The sequence below is a fragment of the Acanthopagrus latus genome, chromosome 16 (assembly GCF_904848185.1).
Source record: "Acanthopagrus latus isolate v.2019 chromosome 16, fAcaLat1.1, whole genome shotgun sequence".
Classification (NCBI taxonomy): Eukaryota; Metazoa; Chordata; class Actinopteri; order Spariformes; family Sparidae; genus Acanthopagrus; species Acanthopagrus latus.
In genome coordinates, this window is record NC_051054.1 from 3,694,357 (window position 1) to 3,717,868 (window position 23,512).

Here is a 23,512-nt window from a genome sequence, read left to right on the forward strand (position 1 = left end):
GCAGTTTCAGCCATTTTACATCATATCAGTGAACTATTTCTGACAAAAGTAAACAGATACTATGACCAGAATGAAAGCATCCGTCGGCCTCTTCTACGGGGGGTTATTCTCCTGCTTGTTGCACAAAAGGAGCCAATCTCACCGCAACAGAAATTGCATTTTCACGACCACAGCAACAAAAATCTATCAAACACTTGTGCACTACATTACTTAATTTGTTACACGCAAAAACAGTAATATTCAGTGTCTATTGTTAGCTCGCTACCCAAGCTCGCCTCGTAGTTTATGCTTACAACACGATATCTGATGCTTTTTTTCCTCGTGACTTACTTTTTCGTCCTTAAAACGTAGCAAACTTCACCTAATGAAATGTGGTTAAAATGTGTTTTGTGCCTCTTCTGCATCACTGGAGCGACAAGCCAAAGTTACGAGGCAGTTTAATGGAAAAAAAAAAAAAAACAGTCAGTGCAGTTTAGGAATGGGGCTTTAAAGCCATCCTAATGATATAATGATACATTGTAATGAACTATTTAATTGATTTATTCCAGTTTTGTTGTTACTGCAACCTTTTGGTGACAGTAACGACCTTAGTTCAACATTAATCTTCAATATTTCTCTCACAGATCATAAAATAATCACTGCATGCTGCCACAACCTCCGAGTAAAGAACAGGATTAAGGCATGAACACACAGGATCACATGGACATGGACTCGCTTATTCAGCTAGAATACAAATGAATCTCACAAATGACAAGTGATTCTGGACCTGTGTAAAGCCCATGAGTCGGCAAAAGGATACAGTTAAAGCGACAGATAGTGTAAACCCACCGTTCAAGTCCGACACATTAAAAATCTATTTGTATGTATGTGTGTGAGCTGAAAACACCGTGTGTGGCAAATTCCTCCGTCCTGATAATGAGGTCCGGAGTAACAATATGTGGACGCTCCGGCGGTGATTGTGCTTGCATAAGCGCTCGGCTTCACCAGGTGACTCCTCCAAAATATTAATACATCTAAAGAAGCCGAGGACAGGCAGAGAATCAGGCCAGCGCACATTACTGCTAATGATCTCTCTCAGCAAAATCACACACACACACACACACACACACACACACACAGACGTAAGAATGAACACCAAGACACCCACGTTAACACGGGTCAACAGGCAGGAGTGCACTCAGACATACTCACGCAAACAAAAACATGCCTGTGTGCAGATTAAAAACACACGTGCACAAACGACTGATAAAAAGCGTGCAGCACTTCTGTGACACCATCACGAGTGCATTAACATTTCGTTCCGTCGTGGGGAAACAGCAGCAGCAGCAGCAGCAGCAGCAGCGTGACGTCAGCGTTCTCGGGGTGGTAATGAGGGACGGACCGGGTCCATGATTCAAATCCAGCAGCGCTGGCTCATCACAGCCGGCTTCAATAAAGAGGACGCTCGACTGTAGCAGAGCTCATTTATAACGGCGTCCTGTCACAGAATGTTTTCACAGCAGCTTCCAGCGAACAGTGAGGGGGGAGCTCAGATTAAGTAAATAAAACACCAGGGCTGGACAATATGACGACGCACTGTATACCACGAAACAATGGCAATTTGTTTTATCTTATCTTTAAGCTGTGAGAGCCATCTCCGTCACTCCTGGCTGTGCTGTATTAGACCACTGTTGACTTGATGTTTCAAATCAATACCCTGCTTATTTAAGCCACATGTGGTTTTTGCATCAATGCCATGAAATTGATTTTTTTTTTTGCGGCATTCAATTCTCTGGACTACACGCTAAGGAAATAAATAAATACAAGATCATATAACAACGTCAGTATCCACATCATAAAACATTATCGTCACGTCTTCCTTCCTCACAACAAGGCAGGAGGAGGACGGAAGCTGCCCGCTGCTCGCCACATGATGCAGGAGAGGAGAAGTTCCTACGTAAAGTGACGGGTGTGTCGATTAATAACAGATGATTGGGTCACTTTACTTTACCTCGAGTTAATTGTAATAATTGAGGTCGTCTGTGATCTTAATCCCATGTCCGTACCAAACACAGAGGTCATGTGACAACAACACTCATGTATGAATCAGCATGTCTGTTGTTTGAGCTTTTCAAACATTTTTTGTTGTTGTTGTTGTTTGACAAGTTAACAAGTAATTTGCTAGAAATGTAATCACAGCTCATAACATGTTGAACAGCAGTCAGCAGCTGTGCTGTGGGAACAACATTTAAAAGTGATGACAGCGACGGTGGGAGAAACAAAAAGTTGTGATATTCATGTACCGCCACAAAACCTCCACTGTCTGATCTGAATGAGCTTCACTTCGGATGTTCAATATTACATCGAGCCTCAACATTGTACATATAATGTCAGTGAACACGAGGAAAATATAGGATTTGCTTATCTCGTGCAAAAACACCACAGGAAACACAAACGTGGGGTCAGAAGTTCTAACTCAAGGACTTTAGAAAGTGTTTAAAGAAGCTCTGGCATAAATAAAATTAAAGTGTAAACTTGAAAGCACCCGAAAATTAAATTGTGTCTGTCATGCTGAGATAATTCCAACAGCAATAATGTCTATTAACATAATTTGTTTTTAAGATGTGTCGTCAGTTTGATTTCAGACGCGGCTCCATTAGGCAGAATGTCGGTCTGTCAGCCACTATTTTCATCCAGACTGAAATATCTCAACTACTGGATGGATTGAACACATTTTTGTAAGGATGTTATGATAATATATGCTGACAAAAACTGATGAACTGCCACATTGATGCAGAAATGTTTCCTCCCCCTTGGATTGTACTAACTATGGTTTTAAAACCGGCATCATCATCAGCATCGTCCAAGCTGCTGCTAAATATTCCCATCACCTCCAGGTGTACTTTATGATAGAAAATGTTAGCATGTTAGCACACTAAATCATTAAACTACCTAAACCTCAGCATGTTAGCATGTCACTGTGAACTAGCATTATTAGCATGCCGATTTTAGCATTTAGTGCAAGAGTGCAAAAGTCCTTAATTAGGTTAAACCTCCTGGAGCTGCTTTCTTTTTTGTGGCCTCGTGTTATTGATTAAACCCTTCACAGTATCATATCTTATGTGTCACATTTCAGATTTTGTCGTTCCATTCAAATCAAACCGAAGACATACAGTGTCCTGGCACCTGACGACTGAGAGTTCATGGAGCAGTTCAGAGCAGTAACTTGGGAAAGACGCAATAAAAAGCAATATGAAACAAACTGGGAGCGAACCGCAGTCAGAACTGATGAATGAATATGAACACAAGAAAAGAAAATTACAGCCAAGCATGCAGAAAGCTCCGTCATGCTACAGGGAGTGGATGAAATTTGTTTCGACCAGTCTGCTTCTGCCTCTGTAATCTCCCTATGAGTTTTGTTTCGGGGGGCTTAGTTCACTCCGGCTCTGTTAGAAAAGAAGAACACCATTTTCTACAACGGATTGGGGTAAAAGTAATGTGCGATCGAACCCTAAATAGCCACAATCAATATCAGGCAATAAGACAAGATGCACCTCTAATTAAAGCAGGCGGCTGGCAGCAGTGGAACAGGACTTGAGCTGTTAATGAACGAGTACATACGGGGAAAGTTGGCAATCAGAAGGCGTGCTTCCAGGCTTTCATGAGACAACAGCTGTGATCAACACATAAACGAGCTCTATGGGAATCTGAATCAAACAATAGCTGCAATCACATCCAATAGCAGGTAATGATGCATCTCGACAGGCAGAACGCGGATATCGACTCGAAAGCTGAGATGACAGCAAAACCAAGAAAGCTTCAGTCTCGCAAAACACACAAAGAGAAACACTCAAATGAAAATGAGAGTTTCTATTTGGTGTCTTTAAAGTTTTAAAATGGTTTTACTGCTAAAAGTAACTGCATTATTTTCATCTGCGTGCCACCAAACTCAGTGCAAAAAAGCCTCAATTTAACAGATTGATCGTTAATACGATCCGTATGGAGCTGAGTCGCTCATTTAGCTTTTTGTGAACAGCTCTGATGTTGTTGTTGGACACTTTACACACTCACACTGTTCTACCACTCACAGCTGTTTGTTTCTTTTTGTCATATTGTAAATGTCAATGTCATTACTGGCTGAAGAAGGACGGCGAGTTGACTGCTAATCACTGGATGGCGGTTTGATCCCACATGCTGAAGTCTCACTTAACTCTAAATTGCTCCCAGTGGTCAGGTCAGCACGTGTGTGTGTGAATGAGAGACAAATTGCAAAGCACTCTGGGTAAAAGCACTATATTACTTACTTGTTATTACTTAATGCATCTTTATTCTGAAATATTTGAGCACAATGGAGATTAAAATAATAAAAGGAGTTATAACTGGATTTTGACGCCAGGCGTCTCTGCACGACATCACCTTACATCATCAAACAAAGCATGAACTCATCAAATAACCAAAAATCATTATCATACAGTGAACCTTGGTGGTTTGTCTACATGCAGCTGTCCTTGTTCTCTCTCCCAGTATCTGTACTGTGTGTTGAGGTCACGCTCTCGCTTTGATTGGAGCTACAAAAGAACCGCGCACCGCTCTGATGAAGGCTACTTCCAATGAAACAATTCACCGAAGGTTTCTTTATTGTTCAACCTCTTCAGCATTTTTTAACTCGAGCTGTCGGAGAGAACTGAGGAGAGTTTGGTGGACTTTGTTCGCTCCCCACTGAGCCTGCATGTGTCTGTTTGTTGGCACCGACACATGCCACTGTCTCCAACACTTATTTATAATGTGGGAATCTTTCACCGGTGTTTAATCATGTTTAACATTCAGTCATAGATTCTCTCCATTGTAATGTTTCACTTTCTACTTCCTGTCTTTGTCTCTTTCCTATCCTTTCCCCCATTTGTTCTGTATTAGTCTTTTTTGTTGCTTGGGTTAGGCTTTTCCGATTTTGGAGTCCTTTTTGTTTTTTAACCTGCCCTCCTCTGCGTCAGATGTTTTGGTCCATCTCTTGATCAAAGCAAACAGAAAATATTAGCTTATTAACTGAATAGTTGATTCACAGACAGTTCTTAGGCAATAAATTTGATAATCCATTGATTGTTTCAATCATTTTTCAGGCAAAAATGCCAAAATCCACTCCAAGATTTGCCTTTTGACTTCTGGGGAATCATGATGATTAGTTTCATTACTATTCTCTAACATTTTATAGAAAGAAAATTAAGAAAATCGTTGGTAGATTAATTAATGATGGCAATAAACAAAAGTCGCAGCTGTAGCTGTAAAAATCACAAACCGTGATTGTGTGTGGGAAGCCAGAGAGGGATCACGAGCCGCTGGGAACAACTTAAACCTCAAAAAGGGAAGGAAAGGGAAAAAAAGGTTGATTTCATTACGTGTGCATGCCGGCATTTTCAGGAAAGCTTTGACACTGAATTGCAACCAATTGAATCATGCAAGACAAAGTTGTATTGTTCTAGTTTGCAGGAGGAACCCGAGTCAGTCTTCACCTGAGTACACGGCAACACAGATAAGAACAGTTTGTCATCGCACTCTGAACAAATATAGATTTAACTGAATAGATTCCTAATCCTGGGGCCGGGTCAAGAGATTGCAACATCACCATTACAAAGGCCGGGTCAATATGTACAGTATGAAGCTCTATTTCCCCCCATTCTCTCTCACACACTCACACACTTCCTCTGCGTCTCTCTTTCTCAGTCCTCTCATCGCCGCCAGCCTCGGGCATCCTGCCTTCACTCTGCACAGACAACTCAGCAGCCATATGCCATTAGGGAAGAGCCCACAGCAGCAATACTCATAAATATTGACTCGGTTTCAACATATCCCCCAGGAAGTGTTCGAAACAGCAGGTACTGCATTAGCACACCAACAGCAAACACAACCCACGGTCAATACTGACGAGTCGCCACGGCTAAGCTAAACTCTCTCCAGCGTTTCACGGCTGCAGAGGGAACACGAGGTGCTGCCGAGGGGCCCGCGGGGCGGCGAGGTGTTGTTACGGAAAATATTTAATTAGCAGCCGCGATAAACGTCTTCCCGATGAATGATCACAGCTGACAGTTAAGCATCTCGCAGACCTTGTGGATTTCTTTAAAGGGGCAGCGGTTTTTTGTCTTTACACAGAGAAGCAGGAAATGAATTGCCGTGACACCTGGAGAAATTGGGCTTTCAGAGGCAACCCGGCTGTAGTGTGACGCTATCAAATGAAAAGCAGCAGCACCTGAACATCCAATTCAGTGGCTCATATTCTCCTTTGCCCCAATAGGTACGGTTAATTAAAAGTGTTTCCTCAGCAGCCGCATAAAGATTACGTGTGGCCCCCATTTTAATCTGCCGGGGAAGTCTCTGGGTTTAGGTTTCTGTTAATCAATCTTATTCGTGTGTTAACTAATTACATTCTCCCATTCCAGACGATCAGGAACAGTGAATTATTTGAGGCAAAGCTGATTACCTGAAGGTTGGGGGAGCAGTCGGGTGGAAGAATTAAGTCATTTACTAATGAGAGAAAATGTGATTTGTTACTTCCACCGCGGTTCATCGGCTCCAGCTGAGTGGAGGAGGAGGAGGAGGAGGAGGAGGAGGGGGGGGGCTCCACTTCGAGGTGTCAATGCGACGTGGGAATCAGGTGTCGTCTCGCTTTCAAAAAACGTGGAGTCTGACTCTGCAGCAGTTTCCTGCATCACACACGTGCAGATACTCTTCTCTGGATGGTTTTTCTGGTGGTGCAGGCATGAAAAAACATGTGAAGCCACCAATTTTACCAATCAAAGTGTGTTTACAGGTCTTGACGAGTACGATGCAATGTGAAAAAAATTGGAAAAAAAAAACCTTTTCTGGTTCCAGAGGCTGGTTCTAGAGGCTAAGCTGCATTGTGGGTAATGTAGGCAAAAGGAGTCAGCTGGTCTGCATTGCACTGTTTGGACTCATGACGAACAGTTGATTTGCACAGTAGCCAGGCTGCTAGCAGTAACCCAACAGTAATACCGCAAGGAAACACCGGGGGCAGAGAGAGTCAAGTTCACTACACTGTTCCTGATCGAGCCACTCTTCTTACAGTGTTGACTGATTAAAGTAAAAAGTAATTTCAAAGCCCAAGACCTCAGCGCTGCCCTTCACCTGTCCATCACTCCAACACATCACTCAGTGTATTTGCATACAGTTAAAGTTTCAAGTGTCTGCAGTCACTGATCTCCCTCCACCAGCTGCCACTTCACACTCCGTCACTCCTCCAACCAAATTGATGAGCGCCTGTCGCTTTGTCTCGTGACGTCACACACAAGTACATGTGCTTCCTCCTCCTTACATTTTAAAAACAGGCTCCTCACTGTAGCCCGATTAGTATGGATTATCTTTATTTTGCATCACTGCACTCCGCCTTCCCAGTCAGTGCAGAGGTGGCAACGTAAAAGATGTAAACAGACAGAGAGAAGGACTGGAATGAGGAGAAAAGGCGTGTTAGTGTCTCGTATCTGCAGAGATTTTCTTATTTTCTCACTTGGTTGCTGCGTGGGACGCTGGGACGAAGCAACTGTTTGTGGTGCATTTAGGAACAGCTGGGACAAATCCTACTGATTCTACCTTTAACTTTTCTTTGAATCATATTAATATGACATGAGCTTCAGTAAGCTTTGCACAGAAATGGTAAGAAGAAATGTCCTTCAGAGGGAAACTTTTTACTTCTATACTTTTACTCTTTTAACACAAGTATCTGTCCTTCTTCTTGAGTAAAGGGATGTGTGTGCTATTGCCACCTCTGGAGCACACACTCCAACCGAACATTGAGAGTCAGCCTCTAGAGCTTTGAGTGCAAGACGTGTCAAGGCTACAGACGGAGAGAGTGGCAAGAAAAAAAAAGACTTCTTGATATGTTGTAAAAATGTAAATACATGAAATAAAAAATCAACATCTCCACCAGTCAGACTCTTACGTCCGCGAGGCTCCAGGGATACAGATTCTGACAAGTTAATTAAATCCCTTCTATTGACCAACGGAAAAGTATTACACACTGATCCACGTAATAAATGCTGGACTCTCTTTTTGCAGAACTTCCTTGAAACGTTATGACAGCAAACCCTCCAGAAAAGAAAAAAAAGGAGAAAAGTTTCAGCAAAGCAGCAGGAATGACATCAAACTGACAGTTTAGCTATTAGTGTTTGTTCCATGCAGATGATTTGGGCATTTCTTCCCGCCATGAGTCACATCCTAATGGCGTTCGCGTGGATGAAGGATCACGCAAACATAATTAAAAGAAAACCTTGTGTTTTGACAAGAAGCATCTCATTTGAAGAGCTCCTTATTAAGCGAGGATGAATCTCCCTCCTTGGAGTTAACTAAAGTAAATGTTTAACGAGGTTTCTGATTGTGTCGGAGCGTGGCGAGCGTCCTCGGACCTGCCAAGAGCGCGACAGCCGGAATCTACAGCGGCAGGTCGGTGCGCCGCACTAATGTAGGACTGAATTGAAATAACAAGGAGCATCACTTATTGATTGTTTTGGGGCTTTTTTTTTTTTTTAAATGTATTATTCAGGAATCATCAGACATTTATTGGACTTGCAGCAACGGCAGGCATTGTGTATTTTGTACATTCCCTCATTAGTAAGTGAGCCGAACCATAGTTGAGTATTGCCTATTAAACAACTCGCCTCCCCTCTGCAGAGACACTGCGAGCACACTCCACGGTGTGCAGAGAGAAAGCTCGGGGCCCTCAAGGATTCCCACTCCTTCACAAAACAGTAAATAATACATCATATTGGATTTGAGGGAAGAGCCGCACATTTCTGCAGAGGGGAAATATCATAATTCATATATGTGTGAAGCAACAGGGCACGGTGAGGACACAAAGAAATCGAGTAAATGCTTAAAAATGGTATCAGTGGAGTTCTTCGTGTTGCCATTACCGGCAGAGATAGCTGCGCCGTCCTCTCGAGCCTAATACATAACGTCGCTGTTACTCCTCGTCCTCTCCTGAGCAGTTTCAGCCGCCGCATAATTGAATGTGAAACCAGTATATTATTCTGTCCGCGGGGAGGGAATAGAAAAACATCAGAAAGCAGGGAGATAAAATAACATTTTGGGGCCTGGCTGTGTTATTTTATTTATTTGTTTTATTCATCTGGTTGGAGTCTGACCACATCACTGAGCAAATGTAACCCGGAGATCCAGAGAGCAGAGCGCCGAGGCATAATGACGCCCTGCGCTGTCTCTCCTACGTCGACAGCCGCCGCGATTTATTGTCATTCCATCGGATGCGAGGATCTTCAAAGATACACTTTTCACCCTTGGAGTGAGGAAGCGAAGAGGAGGCGACAGGATTGTTTGTGTCTGTGACTCCAAAATGAGGCTAAGAGCAGCTCGCTTACATCAACATGGAAGTTATGTCGTTATCTACACGACTGATTTTATAACTGTGAGGTTGAGATGAGGAGCCGGCGTTGGGGGGGTCGGGGTTCGCAAGAGGAACTTAGACTCTCTGTACTCGTCTGACTGGACCGGCTAGTCTGGTTGTCTCGACTGCAGCTCATCCCTCAGTTATTGTTTGGTTTTCTTATCAAACAATTTATGTTTTCAGCCATGTCGACTTGTCTCTCGGTTGGTTGGTTGGTTGGTTGGTTGGTTGGTATGTCAGCAGGATTACACCAAATCTCCCAAAAGGTTTTCCACAAGACTTGAATGGAGAATGTGCCACAGGCTGAATAAAATCCTCTGACAACAGTTTAAAGGTGCAATATTCAGTTTTAGGAGTATAAACCAAATGTCAAAAACATTAAATACATCCTTCTAATGCTCGATTATATTCCTGTGCTTCTAAATTCATTTTTCCTCTCTCTTTTTTTTATTGTTTCCTATTTTTTCTGGGGGAAGCCCTAGAAGACCTGAGTTTGAGAGCCGCAGAGGACCGTAGTCGTCCTCCTCCCTGACCGCCACTGATTAAAAATTTCTGAGCCAGATGGTCATGAATTTTTCACTCTTCTCCTGGCAAAGATTAGTTTCGACTTTATTTATTAATATGGGAAAACACACATTACTGTAGGTGTTTTTACATAACAGTGAGCAGCCTCAAATTTATACACAGCACATTTTCACTGCACGTTTATGGAACTTTTTTACTTCAGTTTGAGATATCCTGCTGAAATGACACCTTGTTGGTCGAACAGTGAAGTTGCAGTTTGCACCGAGCGCATTACTCAAGTTAACTGAATCGCTCACTGAAAACAATATTAGCTCGAGGAGTCATTTGTGGTTGTTAAATATTGATTTCATCCCTCAAAGCAATATCTCTGTAAATACACATGAAGCATTAGGACCGTAATACCTGGAGTGGAAGGAGAAATCGATGTAATGTGACAGCCGACCCAACGGAAACAAGACAGACAAAAACATCCCTTGTTCCTTCTCTCGTCAGAGAGTTTCTGGATTTTGGTTAACAGTGTTGGGGAAGTTACTCCAAACACGTGATGCATTATTAGGGCATTTTTCACTGCCTGAACATACGCCAAAACTCACCAAACTTGGAAAACACGTCACATCTGCCGAAAAATGTCATATCTATTGTCGTCCTTGATTTCCACCACTAGGTGGCGCTATAATCGAGGAAAGTGAGTTTTAACTCCCATATACTTTGTCGCATATTCAAAAACCTTATATCCACACGTTCACTGAAATGTGCTTCGACAACATACTCTGCCACCAGTCTCCTCACACTTTCTGCTGCTTAGTATTTTTCTCTGCTCTCGTCCTCAGTTTTCTTTCTTTTGGTTACTAGCTTAATGTTAGTGTGGCACCGCTCCAGATGTTTCGTTAAATCACTTGTGCTATTTCGCGAGGTAGGGAGATCTTTTGGGTTCGCTCACAAAGTGCACTTAACTATAAAGTTCTTCACATCCTTGTCTCTGACAAAGTGAAAATAATGAGCGCATGTCCATCTCGCGAATGTAGAGTCCAACTTCCCTCCATCTTCTCCTCAATCAATAGTTCTCGAGCACCAACAGTAAATAAACATTTGCACAGATTTTTTTCTCGAATTTGTATAAAAACAACACACCACTTATTTTGGGTTTAAAATGCATTGTAACACACGTTACTGAGATTTGTTGTACCGAGTACAACTTTACCTTTTTTTTTTTTTTTTGCAATGCCTTACATTACTGCGTTACAGCAAAAAGCAATGCATTACAGTAACTGCATTACTTTTGTAATGTTCACGGACGAGCTGAAGTTTGACAGTTTTATTCATGATACGGAGGTTGTAGCAACAGGAAAGCAAAGGTCAACATTATAATTCAGAAATGTTACCTTTTAAGAAGCCTTCACAAAAAGCTCTCCAATATAAATGGCACAGAGGTCACATCCAAACAACCCCCGCAGCCACGATACAGTTCTGTGTACATGGATAATGATATGAGTGATAACTCAAAAGTCCCAGAAGGTGAATGGAAAAACTACAACAACTCTGAGCGGTGTGCTTCAAATCGACAGAACTCCATCCATTATTCAGAGGCTGCTTTCTGCTTTAGATTAAAACACATTATATATTATAATTGAAATATGAAAATGCTCCAGAAATGCATTACTGTGGACAGACTCAAAGACTTCCTTTGTCCATTAAAACATTTATGACTCATCGATAATCAGTGCACGGCTGTTTTTCACAGAGACCGCAGGACCTTCAATTACGCCGTAATTTCTGCCATCAGCGGAAAGTATTTAACCGAGCTTTAACGTATTCGGAGTCTCATTTTTGTCGTGTTAATTTTCAGCGAGTTCCGATTGTTTTCAGAGCAAAGACAAAAGGATGTTTAACAGCCACCTTCCAGAGGTCTTTGTGAAAACAGCCCACATGTAAACTCTTCAATACCACCTTCATGTAAACCCCTTTAATACCACCCACGCTCTCCGCGGAGCCGTTTCTTTCTTAAAACAGCCAACCATGGCGCTAACAAGCCTTTACAGGAACATTATGAATTATAATTTGAGAACATTATGTGCTAATTTCTCCAGGGGTAGCTGCAGCAGCTGGATTGCGCTGGGCTCTGTGTGAGGCCTTTTTCCATCGCTTCTCCTGCACACACACACAAAGTGGCAACAGAGTGAAACCATAGCATTTCTCTCTGCTGCCTATATTTTCATGCTGTGGTGAGTGGGAGCCCAGTGGACCATGCTGGCGAGTCTGACTCATTCTAGTCATTTTTAAGTCTTGAGCATTATTCCAAGAAGGAAGACACTTATTACCACAGTCAGGCAGTTTCTTCTCAGTCTCATCCCCTGACATCCTGCTCCGTGAATGAATTCACAGCATCCACACAGCCTGTGAGAGCAGATACACGGGTATAGAGTCATGCATGAGCATACATGATCTGTATAAACACTCAATCAAGGACACACAAAGGCTCATTTACACAAAATGGAAACCTCAACATGGCGAGTCTCTCGCTGCTCGCCACAGGAGGGAGATGTATATATTTACATCCTTCCGAACGGATCAGTCACGGACAAACGCTGCACTAAACTTTGAGGCAGCAATGCTCCGTTACTTTCACACTGCTAGCTGCTTCTTCCACAGATACTACATATTTGCTTCACACCTTTTTTCTCACAAGTAGGTTTACAGAATTGAAACTGCATCAAAGGTAAGTTGATTTGAAATGAAAAACGCATTTTAGATCACATCCCCGGTCACCTTGTGTGCCAATTATGCCAAGAAAACGTCTTATTTTTATATCAAATCCACAACTTGCCTATTAAGTAATGCAGCTAATGTTAGCAGTCCCGTTAGCTGACTCAGCCGTGAGATGACAAAACCTCCTTGGTACATATCCCGATGTCAAATTGGTATCCATCTTTTTTTCATCTTCTATATGACCTACATAAGCAAATGAGACCACAAGCGATGAGACTGGTTATTTATATCCTAATATTAAGGGGAATTTAGATAACTAAGCAAGCAAATGAACTGAACTGTAGGCTACATGTTTGCTAACGTAATGCTCATGCTACCACCAGATCAAGGTCTTTATCATAGGACGCTGTAGTGGTCATACCTATTTTGTCCACAGGGGGCACCAGAAAATAAATCAAAGTTCCTCGAAGCAGCTTTAAACTTTAACGGTGAGGTTGTTTTGGATATTTACTCTCTAGTTATCAAATAATTTGTTTTTCTTTTTTGTTCCGCTTTACCAATTTTCACCGAATTATTTGTCAACTGGATTGCAAAATGGATTTCAAACACTTTTTGCAGGCTCTTACACTCTCCTGCAAATTTGCTGTTTGTTGTGTGTCTTTTTCACTATAAAGACCTCAGACCTCTGCCAATTATTAACCTCAATTACTTGTTTTGTATTTAAAAAAAATATTGAAAATTTTGAAATGTCTGTCTGCCCTCAAAGTATTTGTTTTAACAGACCATGTATGTGACAAAGAAAGGCCTCGACTCCTGAAATAACACATGTGGTGGCCTTATTTTTTTTGCCTTCCATGTTTTAATGACATCACCTGGGTCTTCTGGGGTTGCTACACGCCGTCAGCGGACGATTGGCTTGCGTGAGCTTGTTAGCAGCTACCCGCAGTTTCATGAGGGGGTTCAGTGGGACACCGAGGGTACTCAATCAAACAATCCTAGCAAAACAAAAATAATGAGCTCAAAATGGCTGATAAGTGCAAAAAGCTGCAAGCTACTGTATGTGTTAGTTCTCGGAGGGATTAGCAGCGTGAGCTGCTCTCATTACACACAGCTGTGGTTATTCATAGAGCACATACCATTAAGTCATCACATGTGCACATACACCATCATCGCAGTGATATCCACATCATCATTACTATTAAACATCAGGGTGATCAATCTTTAATGTGTTGCTCTTATATTAAAACTGAAATATGAGAATGAAAGAATCAAGATGAAAAAAAAAGTGATTGCAGTGTTCATATATCAGGGGGAAAAAAGTCAATTAATGCAATTAGCCCATGGACACTGGAAAGTAAGAGAAAACTGATATGTTTATGAGCACCACAGCATGCAAACCTATTCTAGTAGTAACCCAAAGTTAAATTATGAACCTGAAATTGATCATCATGTCTCCTGGAGGCAGCACATCCTCTTCAAATATGCAAAAGATATCGAACATATAGTAAGAAACTCTGGCACAGGCGAGAGGAAAACATGAGGGAGTATTTTTTGTCCATCATGAGCTGGAAAATTTAAACGGATCTGGTTTTGTTGTCGTATCTCAAGTCACACCAGAGCTGTACTACAGGCTGCTGGAAAAGGTTAAACCACTTATAACACGTCAAAATAGCAATTATAGAGACTCCATCTCCCCAACAACTGATGGTCAACAATAACGCAAGAGTAAGCTGATAAGGAAAGCAGCGGTGATTGAGTTTACTGCTTCTGCACGAGCTGCACTGCAAACCCACCAAACTTCTTCAAACATGGACTTTGAATCAGACCTAACATTTCAAAACAAAGACAGTCATGGCACACCAAACAAACATCTGTGTTGGCTGCGTGGCTTTAAACGGAGCGCTAATCTGTTCCTAATTACGCTGTCGCTGCTTTTCAAAGAAGTTCTCGTCAGTTCACTGGAGTGAACCGTGTAAAAAAAAACAAAACAAAAAACTCTTCCGTAACATTTGCTTTAAACAAAACATTAAAGCTCAGACAGCCTCCTTTTCTTCAGCTCTTTATGATAATATTTGACTATGATAACCGATATGTTTGCAATAACAGCTATCTGTTCCAAAGCAAACTCTAACGCTGCGCCGCTCCTGCTGAGCGTGTTGATTTTAAATGTGACTGATCTGGGAACTCGATGCTAGTTGCTATCTGCTACAGAACGATGGATTTTATCTTCTTTTTTTTTTTATTATTATTATTATTATTCCAGGAAACAAAAACATTGTCTGTGTGAAATCATGAGACGCTGCACAGTTTGCGGCGACATAATGCGGACTAATGCACGCGGCTTTGTGTTGATGATTGCCTGTCTGTCAGCGGGAAATCTGATGGAGCCTCAAACCGAATCCTGGGGAAAGTTTGGAAACATATATCACATATATGATGTGCTGTGTTTGGCGCCCAATCCAAGACTTTTTTGACGCAGTTAATCCATTATTTTTTTTTTATGGTTTTGTGATCTTTCCCTGCTACTCACGAAGAAAAAAAAAGAAGTTTTGAATACCTTTTTTCTTCCCCCCACCCCTTGTTAAATCATTTCCATAATAAGGCTTTTTTTGACAATACCCGTGGGTTCCATTCAAACAGAGCCTCTAAAAGTGTGAGTTGGAGGATTAGAATATAATCTCCGACTCCTTTGCAACTTCTGTGCAGTGCTATCATTTCCAACCGGAGCGCAAGGGGAAAAAAAGGGGGGGGGGGAGTTTTCTCTTGGTGGCGGGCCAAATCCATTGCGTTTCCATTTTTCAACCTCTCCCGCTGCCCTTATCCAATTCAGGGCTTATGATTGTAATACTAAAACAGAGCGACTTGTCAAACCAGAAACAGCGATGATGAATGCCCCGCTGCTCCGTGTGCTTGTTTGTTTTGGGGTGGCGTAGCGGCGGCGGTGGTGGTGTGGTGGGGGGATTGAATTTTATGCTTACTTGTTGAGGTGCATTTTCTTGACCGCAGCTGCTCTGCTGTACTCTCGCAGGCAGCATTGATTAAATGGAATAGTTCTGTTATCTGGATAAAAAGGGGGAGAAACATGAGGACGATAGTGGGCAAGGGAAAAATAATGAGTTCTTTCATCTTGGCAGTGAGGGCGTCTGCGTCGTTCAGACTTCCCAGGGAGATGTACACAGCTTAAGGAAACGTTTAATTAGAAAATGTCAACCTTGTGTCTGCCGCGCTGTGTGCGCAGAATAATAACATATTTGATGTGAATATGACAGCGCGTTTCCGTTCGGGGCTGCTTTCAGACCAACTCAAAGACGTGCAATCAATTGATTCTGAAGAGGGAGAGAAAATAATTAGCCACCCACGTTACTGCCACTGCTCTGAAGACGAAGGAGACAAGCAGCACGGATGGCACCGGGTTTTTAACATATTTTATATCTGATCAGACGAAGGGAAAGCAGAGTCCTGCACCCAAAAACTGCCCCCCGTCCATGTGTGTGTGTGTGTGTGTGTGTGTGTGACGGATACCTGGTGAGGAAGTTGTAGAAAATAAACAAAACTGGTTAGTCAGAGTGACTCACGGGGAAGTTTTCTGACGAGCTGTGGTCCAAAACAACATATACGCTTCAGAAAAATATTATTACCCGACAGTCATCAACCCACATGTGAATTAATATGTAGTGAAAGATTCCTTCTGAAAACATCAATGCTAAAAAATACTAAGAAATACGGATAAAAAAAATTTTAAAAAAAGAAAATCAACATGGTGAAAAAGTCAACAGGGAGGACCCCGGCCCCCCAACGTCCCCCCCCCCCCCCCCGCTTTAAGGCAGAAATGGTTCGGTCTGCACCTGCGCTATGGTTTGATCATCACCTAACGTGGCTAATTGTGCTGACTGCTGGCAAGCTACATGCTTTTCCTCAACATCAAAGCTAAATCTGGATAACCCCCCCCCCCCCAAAAAAAAAAAAAAATCTAAAAGAAAACAACAAATGAGGGAAAACAACTCCTGACACATTTATGTCAGGAGATATATGAGCTCGCTAATGTTTAAAAGGCTGCTATGAGCTAACGCAGCTGAGTGTCTGTGTGTGTGTGTGTGTGTGTGTGTGTGTGTGTGTGTGTGTGTGTGTGTGTTGTGTTTGCAGCCTGCGCCACTTAGCCCTCAGATACGTTTCTTGTATTTACATAATGGTACAGCAGCACGAGGAGTACATGCAAATGATCCGTCTGTCAGCGTGGACAGAAGAGTGTCGAGGTCAGAAGCTGAATTTATATAAGTGCGGCAATCACATCAATATTTATATAAAAGCGGTGCGAGAGATGAAGTGTCAATTGAAATCCGGGCCAATAATGTTTGAGATACTCAGCGGTAGCATGACATCTGCAGGCTTTGATATCCAGTTCCTGCAAAGCAAATGCATGAAGTGTTTTTATCTTATTCATCCGGCTTCTGTTTGAGAGTCCGGAGAGCTGACCTTTTCTGAAGAGACAGAGATGAGTTCACAGTAGGCCAGAAGTTTGTGGAAAGAATGTGTCACATTCTGTTTACCAGAAGACATGAATTGATTTTAAGATGTTAAAAAAAAATAAAATAAAATAACACAAACACAAAACTCTCAGAAGAAACTTGTTCAAAGTTTATGGATTGCTTAAAGATCCCACGTATATTGCTTGAAAACTACTGGAAGACTTCACCACAATTTAATGTTCAGAAAAACATTATTTTTCTTACACGGGCCTCATTATCCACAAACAAACTACATTATGATGTTGGACAGCCTCTTTAGTTGTGGCCCTTCAGTGTGGTGACTGTATTTACCTTTCAGACCCACAGGGGCTTAAAGAGCCACACAGGTAAATGCCACTTCCTTCATCTGCCTCGTTAATCCTTTTTAAAACACACATAGATCACAATTAATGGGAGTCGCCTCTGATCTCTCCGAATGCCTTTTCATCCACTTAGCCGAGGTGACTCCACAAAGAGCCCGTCTCTCTCAGAAACGCTCCCCGGGTTTGTTTTAGCTCGGCTTAATCTTAGTCTCTCACAAGTTAAAGGCCTTCGAGGAACCTTTAGGGGTTCTTTGGAGGGCGACCACGCAGGAACTCGAGGAAGTTCCTTTAAGATTTCCCTTGATTAATGATTCATGATATCTGGGGAGACTTCTGCAAACCTTCAGCACGTTGAGGAGATTTACAGAGGCGTCTCTCTCTGACAGGTTTCAACACTCGAGAAAATAAAAGTCAACTCGTGTTTCTTCCAGGCAAAAGGAAATGTTTGGTGAGCGTGAGCAGTAAATTAACACAGCGCTCAAAGATAGTGAGCATCTTCTTCACACCTGTTTTGTCAAAAGCTGTTAGCCAGCAGGAAGTTGTCGTCACTGAGATCACCCTAGCTGCAAGTTAGCTAGCTAGCTGTGTAGCTCCAATTTTTTATTTTCCTCCGATCAATGCAGTCATCAAATAAGCACAAAGCAAGACTTGTGATGTTTTGATGTTTGGACCCAATCCATCTCTGTCGTGATTACTTTGAGATAATGTGCTACAAGTTTTTCATTTTTGGCAAAGCTAGGCCAGCAGTTTCTCCTCTTCCAGCCTTTCAATGAAGCTGAACACATTTCCGCGGTTGCAAAGAGAGCAAATCTGCAGGCTATCGAACTTCTCGTCTAACTCCGGGCAAGGATATCAAACAACCGCACTTTCAAAATGTCGACGTGTTCCTCTCAGGGCCTCCTCGGCTCTTTGAATATCTTTGATGACTCCCTGATAAACCCCCGGTTTTGTAAAGTGTAATGTTGCCAGACGCCGACTGCTCCACTGGCCTCTAAAACCAAGTTAAACATGGAGACAGCGTGAGGTTATTTATTGCCTCCATAAAAGCTGGTGAGTGCGAAAGGGAAGACGGGTGGAAGATGGAGGACGGGGTGAGAGACGGAGCAGCTGCGGGCTCGGCTTCTCTGAGAGGCTGTAGTTTGTTATCGGAACACAATCGGGCACCACACAAATCAAAGCAGGAAGCGACACAGGAGGGCTGAATCCACCGACACACACACACACACACACACAAAAACATGCAGTCAAATGTAAGTGAAGAGGAAGAGGTGGTCGCCTCAAAAAGGTTTTTACATGCAGAGGAGCACAAATAATCACAGAGACACACACCTACAGACAAACATGATGCACACACACATGCACAGTGGGAATATGATTCATACTGTACGAACAATTTCACACTTCCTCTTTCTGCTGCAGCCACAAGCACACACACACACACGGATACACACGAATACACATGCATACGTGAAGGACCTGTCCAACAAACAGGCACAGGAAAACCACAAAACCCACACACACACAAACAACATCCCCCTCTCATACAAACAATTTCCCACTTACACACTCTGCCTCAGCCAATTCTTTGGCCAAAAAAAAAAAAAAAAAAAAAAAAACCCAAGTGTTCAGTAGCTGATAGTGAGCGCATCGAGGCTTCCAGCAGCCCGAAGTTGAGAGAGTTCAGCTGAGGTTATTGGATTAGTCCCTCTCCTCTTTGTAGTGTCGTGTCCTTAACTTATAGGGGGCACAGCGCCGGATGGATCAGATCCGCCGTAAAAAGGGGACCAAAGGTTTGTCGGGATAGCCTGGGAAGTGGAAGTTTAGCTTGTTATAGCCTGAACGCTGCTCCTGGTTCATCTGGCGCTCAGGCGGGAGGACACAGGTTGTGCCACTTAAGCATTAGCAGGATGGAGGCTGATCTTACATGCTCAGAAGCCTTTGACCAAAAGGGACTTACAGTAATTCATACATACATTCATACACTGATGTCAGTGGCTGCCATGCAAAGTGCCGACCAGCACATCAGGAGCAGTCTGGGGTTCAGTATCTTGCTCAAGGACACTTCGACACTTTGACACCTTCGGATAACAAGACGCTGGCTCTGCCTCCTGAGCCACAAAACTAAACACTGGGTTGACAATAAGAAACATTCTGACTTGATGTGCAAAAAGTCTGAACACGTCGTTTATTCTGAAAGGCCTTATTCCAAAGATGGACTCTGGGCTTGATGGGGTCGGTGGTGCTGTAAAGGACTCAAACCCCTCCACATTCAGGAAGGTCTGGGGCTGCAAGATGGCGCTGGAGGACCTGACGAGCTCTTCATCTGAGGCACAACTGAGGCCATTACACCACCAGCTTCTCCCCCACACAAGCTGAAGCGAGCATGTAGAGTCAGGTGGGCGGTTACTGTACATTCGATGCACTTTTAGCAGCCCAAGGTGCCGTTTCTCAAATTAATTCCAATGAAGCGGTTTGCACTCAGCTTATGTGATATAAGAAGACAAAAATACTCCACAGCTTTTCTTTTTTTTTCCCTGCAAGGCACTCACAATCAAGGAAAAATGAAGGACTGTATTGTGTTAATGATGGATGGAGCAACATGTATTACAAGTCAATAATATAATCCCGGTCGTATCACACTTCAGTAGCTGGTTAACTCCCCAAGTAATCATCCTCTGCTGCAGTCTCGACGAGATTTCAGTTACCTTTAGCAGCTGAAAAGGGTGTTAATGGGAAATATGACACCTAAACTGAGCCAATTACAGGTTGTATTGTGTGACTTACAATGTAGAATTATAAAGTTTCTCCCAATTTCTTTTGAAAAACTTTAATAGAAATGATAGATTATTATTAATAAAAGAAAAAACATTAGCTTGCACATGTAGTTTTAAATGTCTCTTCCATTTATTGATGTAATCAAAAATAACAATTATAATAAAATATATCATGTGGCTGTACTGACATGCATTCAATTTGACTGAATTGAAATGGACAATATTTTCACTTCCACTGCAATTTTTTACTCAGTCTGTGGAGATGTGCAGATATGCTTCCCTCCACGCAGTTTTCCTCTGACATTCTGGTGAAATTATGTCAAATTCTGCAATATTCCACATAAAAAAATAAATTCTGTTTTAATCGTCCAATTCCGCGATTCCGTGATCGTGGAAATCACAGGTCTCTATGTATGACATTACTCCGTCCAAACAAAACAGCCGGGAAGAGAATTGGATGAAATTAAAACTGATTTGGACGACGGCAAAGAAAAACTGCATGGAAGTTTGCATGCAGCGATGGTTGTATCGTTTGAAACAGATGTGTAAAGGCAGCATGAATGAGCCTTTGGTCCGTTAGCCGTGTTGCCAAGTTTGTCTTTGCACCAACAGTAACACCACAGTGAAAAGTGGAAATCGAAAACTTGTTTTTTTTGTCCTGCTCCGGTAGGTGGATGGATTAGAACCGACCCCTGCCTCTCACAATCTGCGAGCAGAGCGGCACCTCATAATGCAGAGAGAGAGCTCCAACAGCCAAAACCAAATAGCTGTTGTCAGGTGTGTCCCATCCAGAGAGATAAAATAAAGTTACTTAGCTGCCAGGAGTCCACACCCACGCTGTCTGACTTTTAACTTGACAATTTGTCACAGCTCATAACAGTTTTCAGTGCGGAGCAACAGTTCAAGCTCAAACAAGAAGAGTACTGAGGGAGACACTGTAGTGATTGGTGTGCTAATGATGTGCCTCTTGTTTACCACATGATGGCCTCACACTCAAGTGAGCGCACACACACACACACACACACACACACTTTGATGTTCACACAGAGATCCCTTTGTCAAACATCGGCTTGTTTTATTTTTAATGCAGGAAGCGTCTGGCTGGAGTTTTTAACAGTGTGCCGGCGCTCGTGTCACTCTGAGATGCCTGACAGCCGCTCTGTCAGTGGATAAACAGCATCGTGTTGCAAACACAACAGTCGAACCTTTCAAACCTGCCTGTTAAACTCCAGGTTCACTCTGTAATGAGCAGCAAAGTGAGATGGTGGACACCTTTTAATCATCGCTGACATCATGAGAGCCGCTGTTGTAATGTGAATCATTGTTTACTAGTTTGTTGCACTGATGGGAATCTTTTTCAAATACAATGTTTCACAGTAAATACAATGCTGATCCACCACAATACTAACAGGCTAAATAAAGTGAATAACTGTGATCAGAACCAGATGTTCTGCTTGGAAACCTCATGTGGACGCCTCTTGACACACACACACGACCCACCCAGGCGCTGCTGCAGACCTGCTGAAGATGTTGTTCTGGCATGTCCCACGATGCCTGAAGTTTGGAGGTTGGACACCTTCAGCGCTCACGTTCTCCGGGCCATTCCTGGAACAGAGGGGGTGTAGTGGTGGGGCTTCTCCATCGGCACTTTCGGTCACACCCAGTCAAACTGTGCCGCACTGATTTGTGTTTACATTACTAGTTTAACCACGCAGGGTCGAGCAGAGTTTCCCGGGATGGACCCACTCAACTGAGACCAACCTGTGACGACTCCCCCTCTTTTCCTCTCAAACAAGACGATGTCACGATTGTGAGATTCATGTTTGTGAAGGAGACCTTGTTCTCTGTCAGATACCTACTTTATGTTTATGGTGTAGTCTGTTTTGCTTTCATGTAAAAAAATTTTTGCTGCTTATAGTAAATTTTCAAACGACAAAAAAAGGGGACATTTATGGTGAAGAATTTATAGGATATTAAACATTTTTTATCAGCTTTGTTTGCAGCTATTTGATAGGCCTGCAGGGAGGGAGAGCATTTACAACCATCTGTTGACTATAACGACAATCGAGTTGTGAGTTTTAAGACAACGTCCAGCAGGTTAACCCTTCTGTGCAAATCCCTACCACACAAATCAACAAATAAAATAAGTAAACTTGGGTCAAATACAGCCAAAAGCCAGTGATTTATTTCTATGACAAACAACAACAACCAAAACATACTTTCTTAAATCGTTTCTATCATTTTTTTACGTAATCGAATCCACCAGATGTGTTATATAAAAAATATTTCAAGTTTATATCAAGTTTAGTGCCTGTCAGGACATTATATTTGATTAAATTACAAGAAAGTGTTTGTCCAACCTTCTGTTTTCACTCCTTTATGGATCTTTGTACAAGATAATAATTCTGAAATGCTGTAAACTGCAGCGAAATCTCATCTACCACTGCAAACCCAATGCAGTTTCTCTTCTCTTAAAATTGAGAAGAATTGAAACGAACTGTAACAGCATCCTGTTTAATTACAATGATTGAACAGTGTTCTCTGTGATCAATACCACATGCAGTGTGTGAACTATAAATATGCTCCGTGTAATGGGATTATAAAAGTCATGTGGTGATAGTAACAATCCCCTAAATATAATAAGTACTAAGCATGTTTGCCTTAAAGTGAAATGTTGTCATACATAAAAAAAAAACATGAATTATCAGCTTTAAATGATTAGTATTTTTTACAGTGAGTCATGGACTCCCAGGCAGCTGTCACAGCGCGAACATCGTCTCACCCCGGGCTGAGTCTCATTAGCATGGCAGACGCCTCCTTTTTCAGATCCAGGGAGCGAGCCAACCTAAACCACTTCACACGGAGCCAATCTCGCACTCCTGTTTCGCCACAGTAGCCCGTCACCTGCTGCCAAGAACCCTTTCAAGGGGATTTTTCCCGCTCCACTGATGCACGGAAGGAGAACTTCCCCGTGGGTTTTTCTTGCCCACTTTTCATGGTGGAGGACGTCTCCTTTACAGAAGAGCCTCGCTGCAGAAAGAACACACCACCGACACTCGAGATGGGAAGAGTTCGTTTCAAGAAGCTGCATGTGTTTGAGGGGCAAACACAGACCCATTTGTGATTTTAAAATACATGAACAATCTTTGAAAATGACTGTCACAGTTTGATGCGTGTGTCCTTTGAGGGTTTTTCAGAAGTAGTATTCAAATTCTGTGCATAAAGGCTCTGAAAATCGATTTCCTCAATCAGCTTCTCACTATGAGCGATGTGGTTCTGCAGTTGTTGATTTAA

The 23,512-nt window shown here is 42.5% G+C and overlaps 1 protein-coding gene across 25 annotated transcripts in view; it reads right to left on the minus strand.

Moving 5' to 3' along the window:
• Positions 1-23,512, minus strand: part of LOC119004469 — a 99,962-nt gene that overhangs the window by 50,961 nt on the left and 25,489 nt on the right. For 9 of the 25 annotated variants that reach the window (XR_005070218.1, XR_005070210.1, XR_005070217.1 and 6 more), the window contains one exon: positions 20,366-21,823. The exons of 13 other annotated variants lie outside the window; for them this stretch is intronic. Coding sequence is in view for 1 of the 12 variants with exons in the window: in XM_037071391.1 (XP_036927286.1) it covers positions 21,797-21,823 (27 nt within the window). In the remaining 11 variants the exon portion in view is untranslated. Of the gene's footprint in view, positions 1-11,210; positions 12,305-13,488; positions 13,612-20,365; positions 21,824-23,512 lie in introns of those variants that run through there. 3 more of the 25 variants (XR_005070216.1, XR_005070214.1, XR_005070226.1) reach the window with 3 other exon arrangements.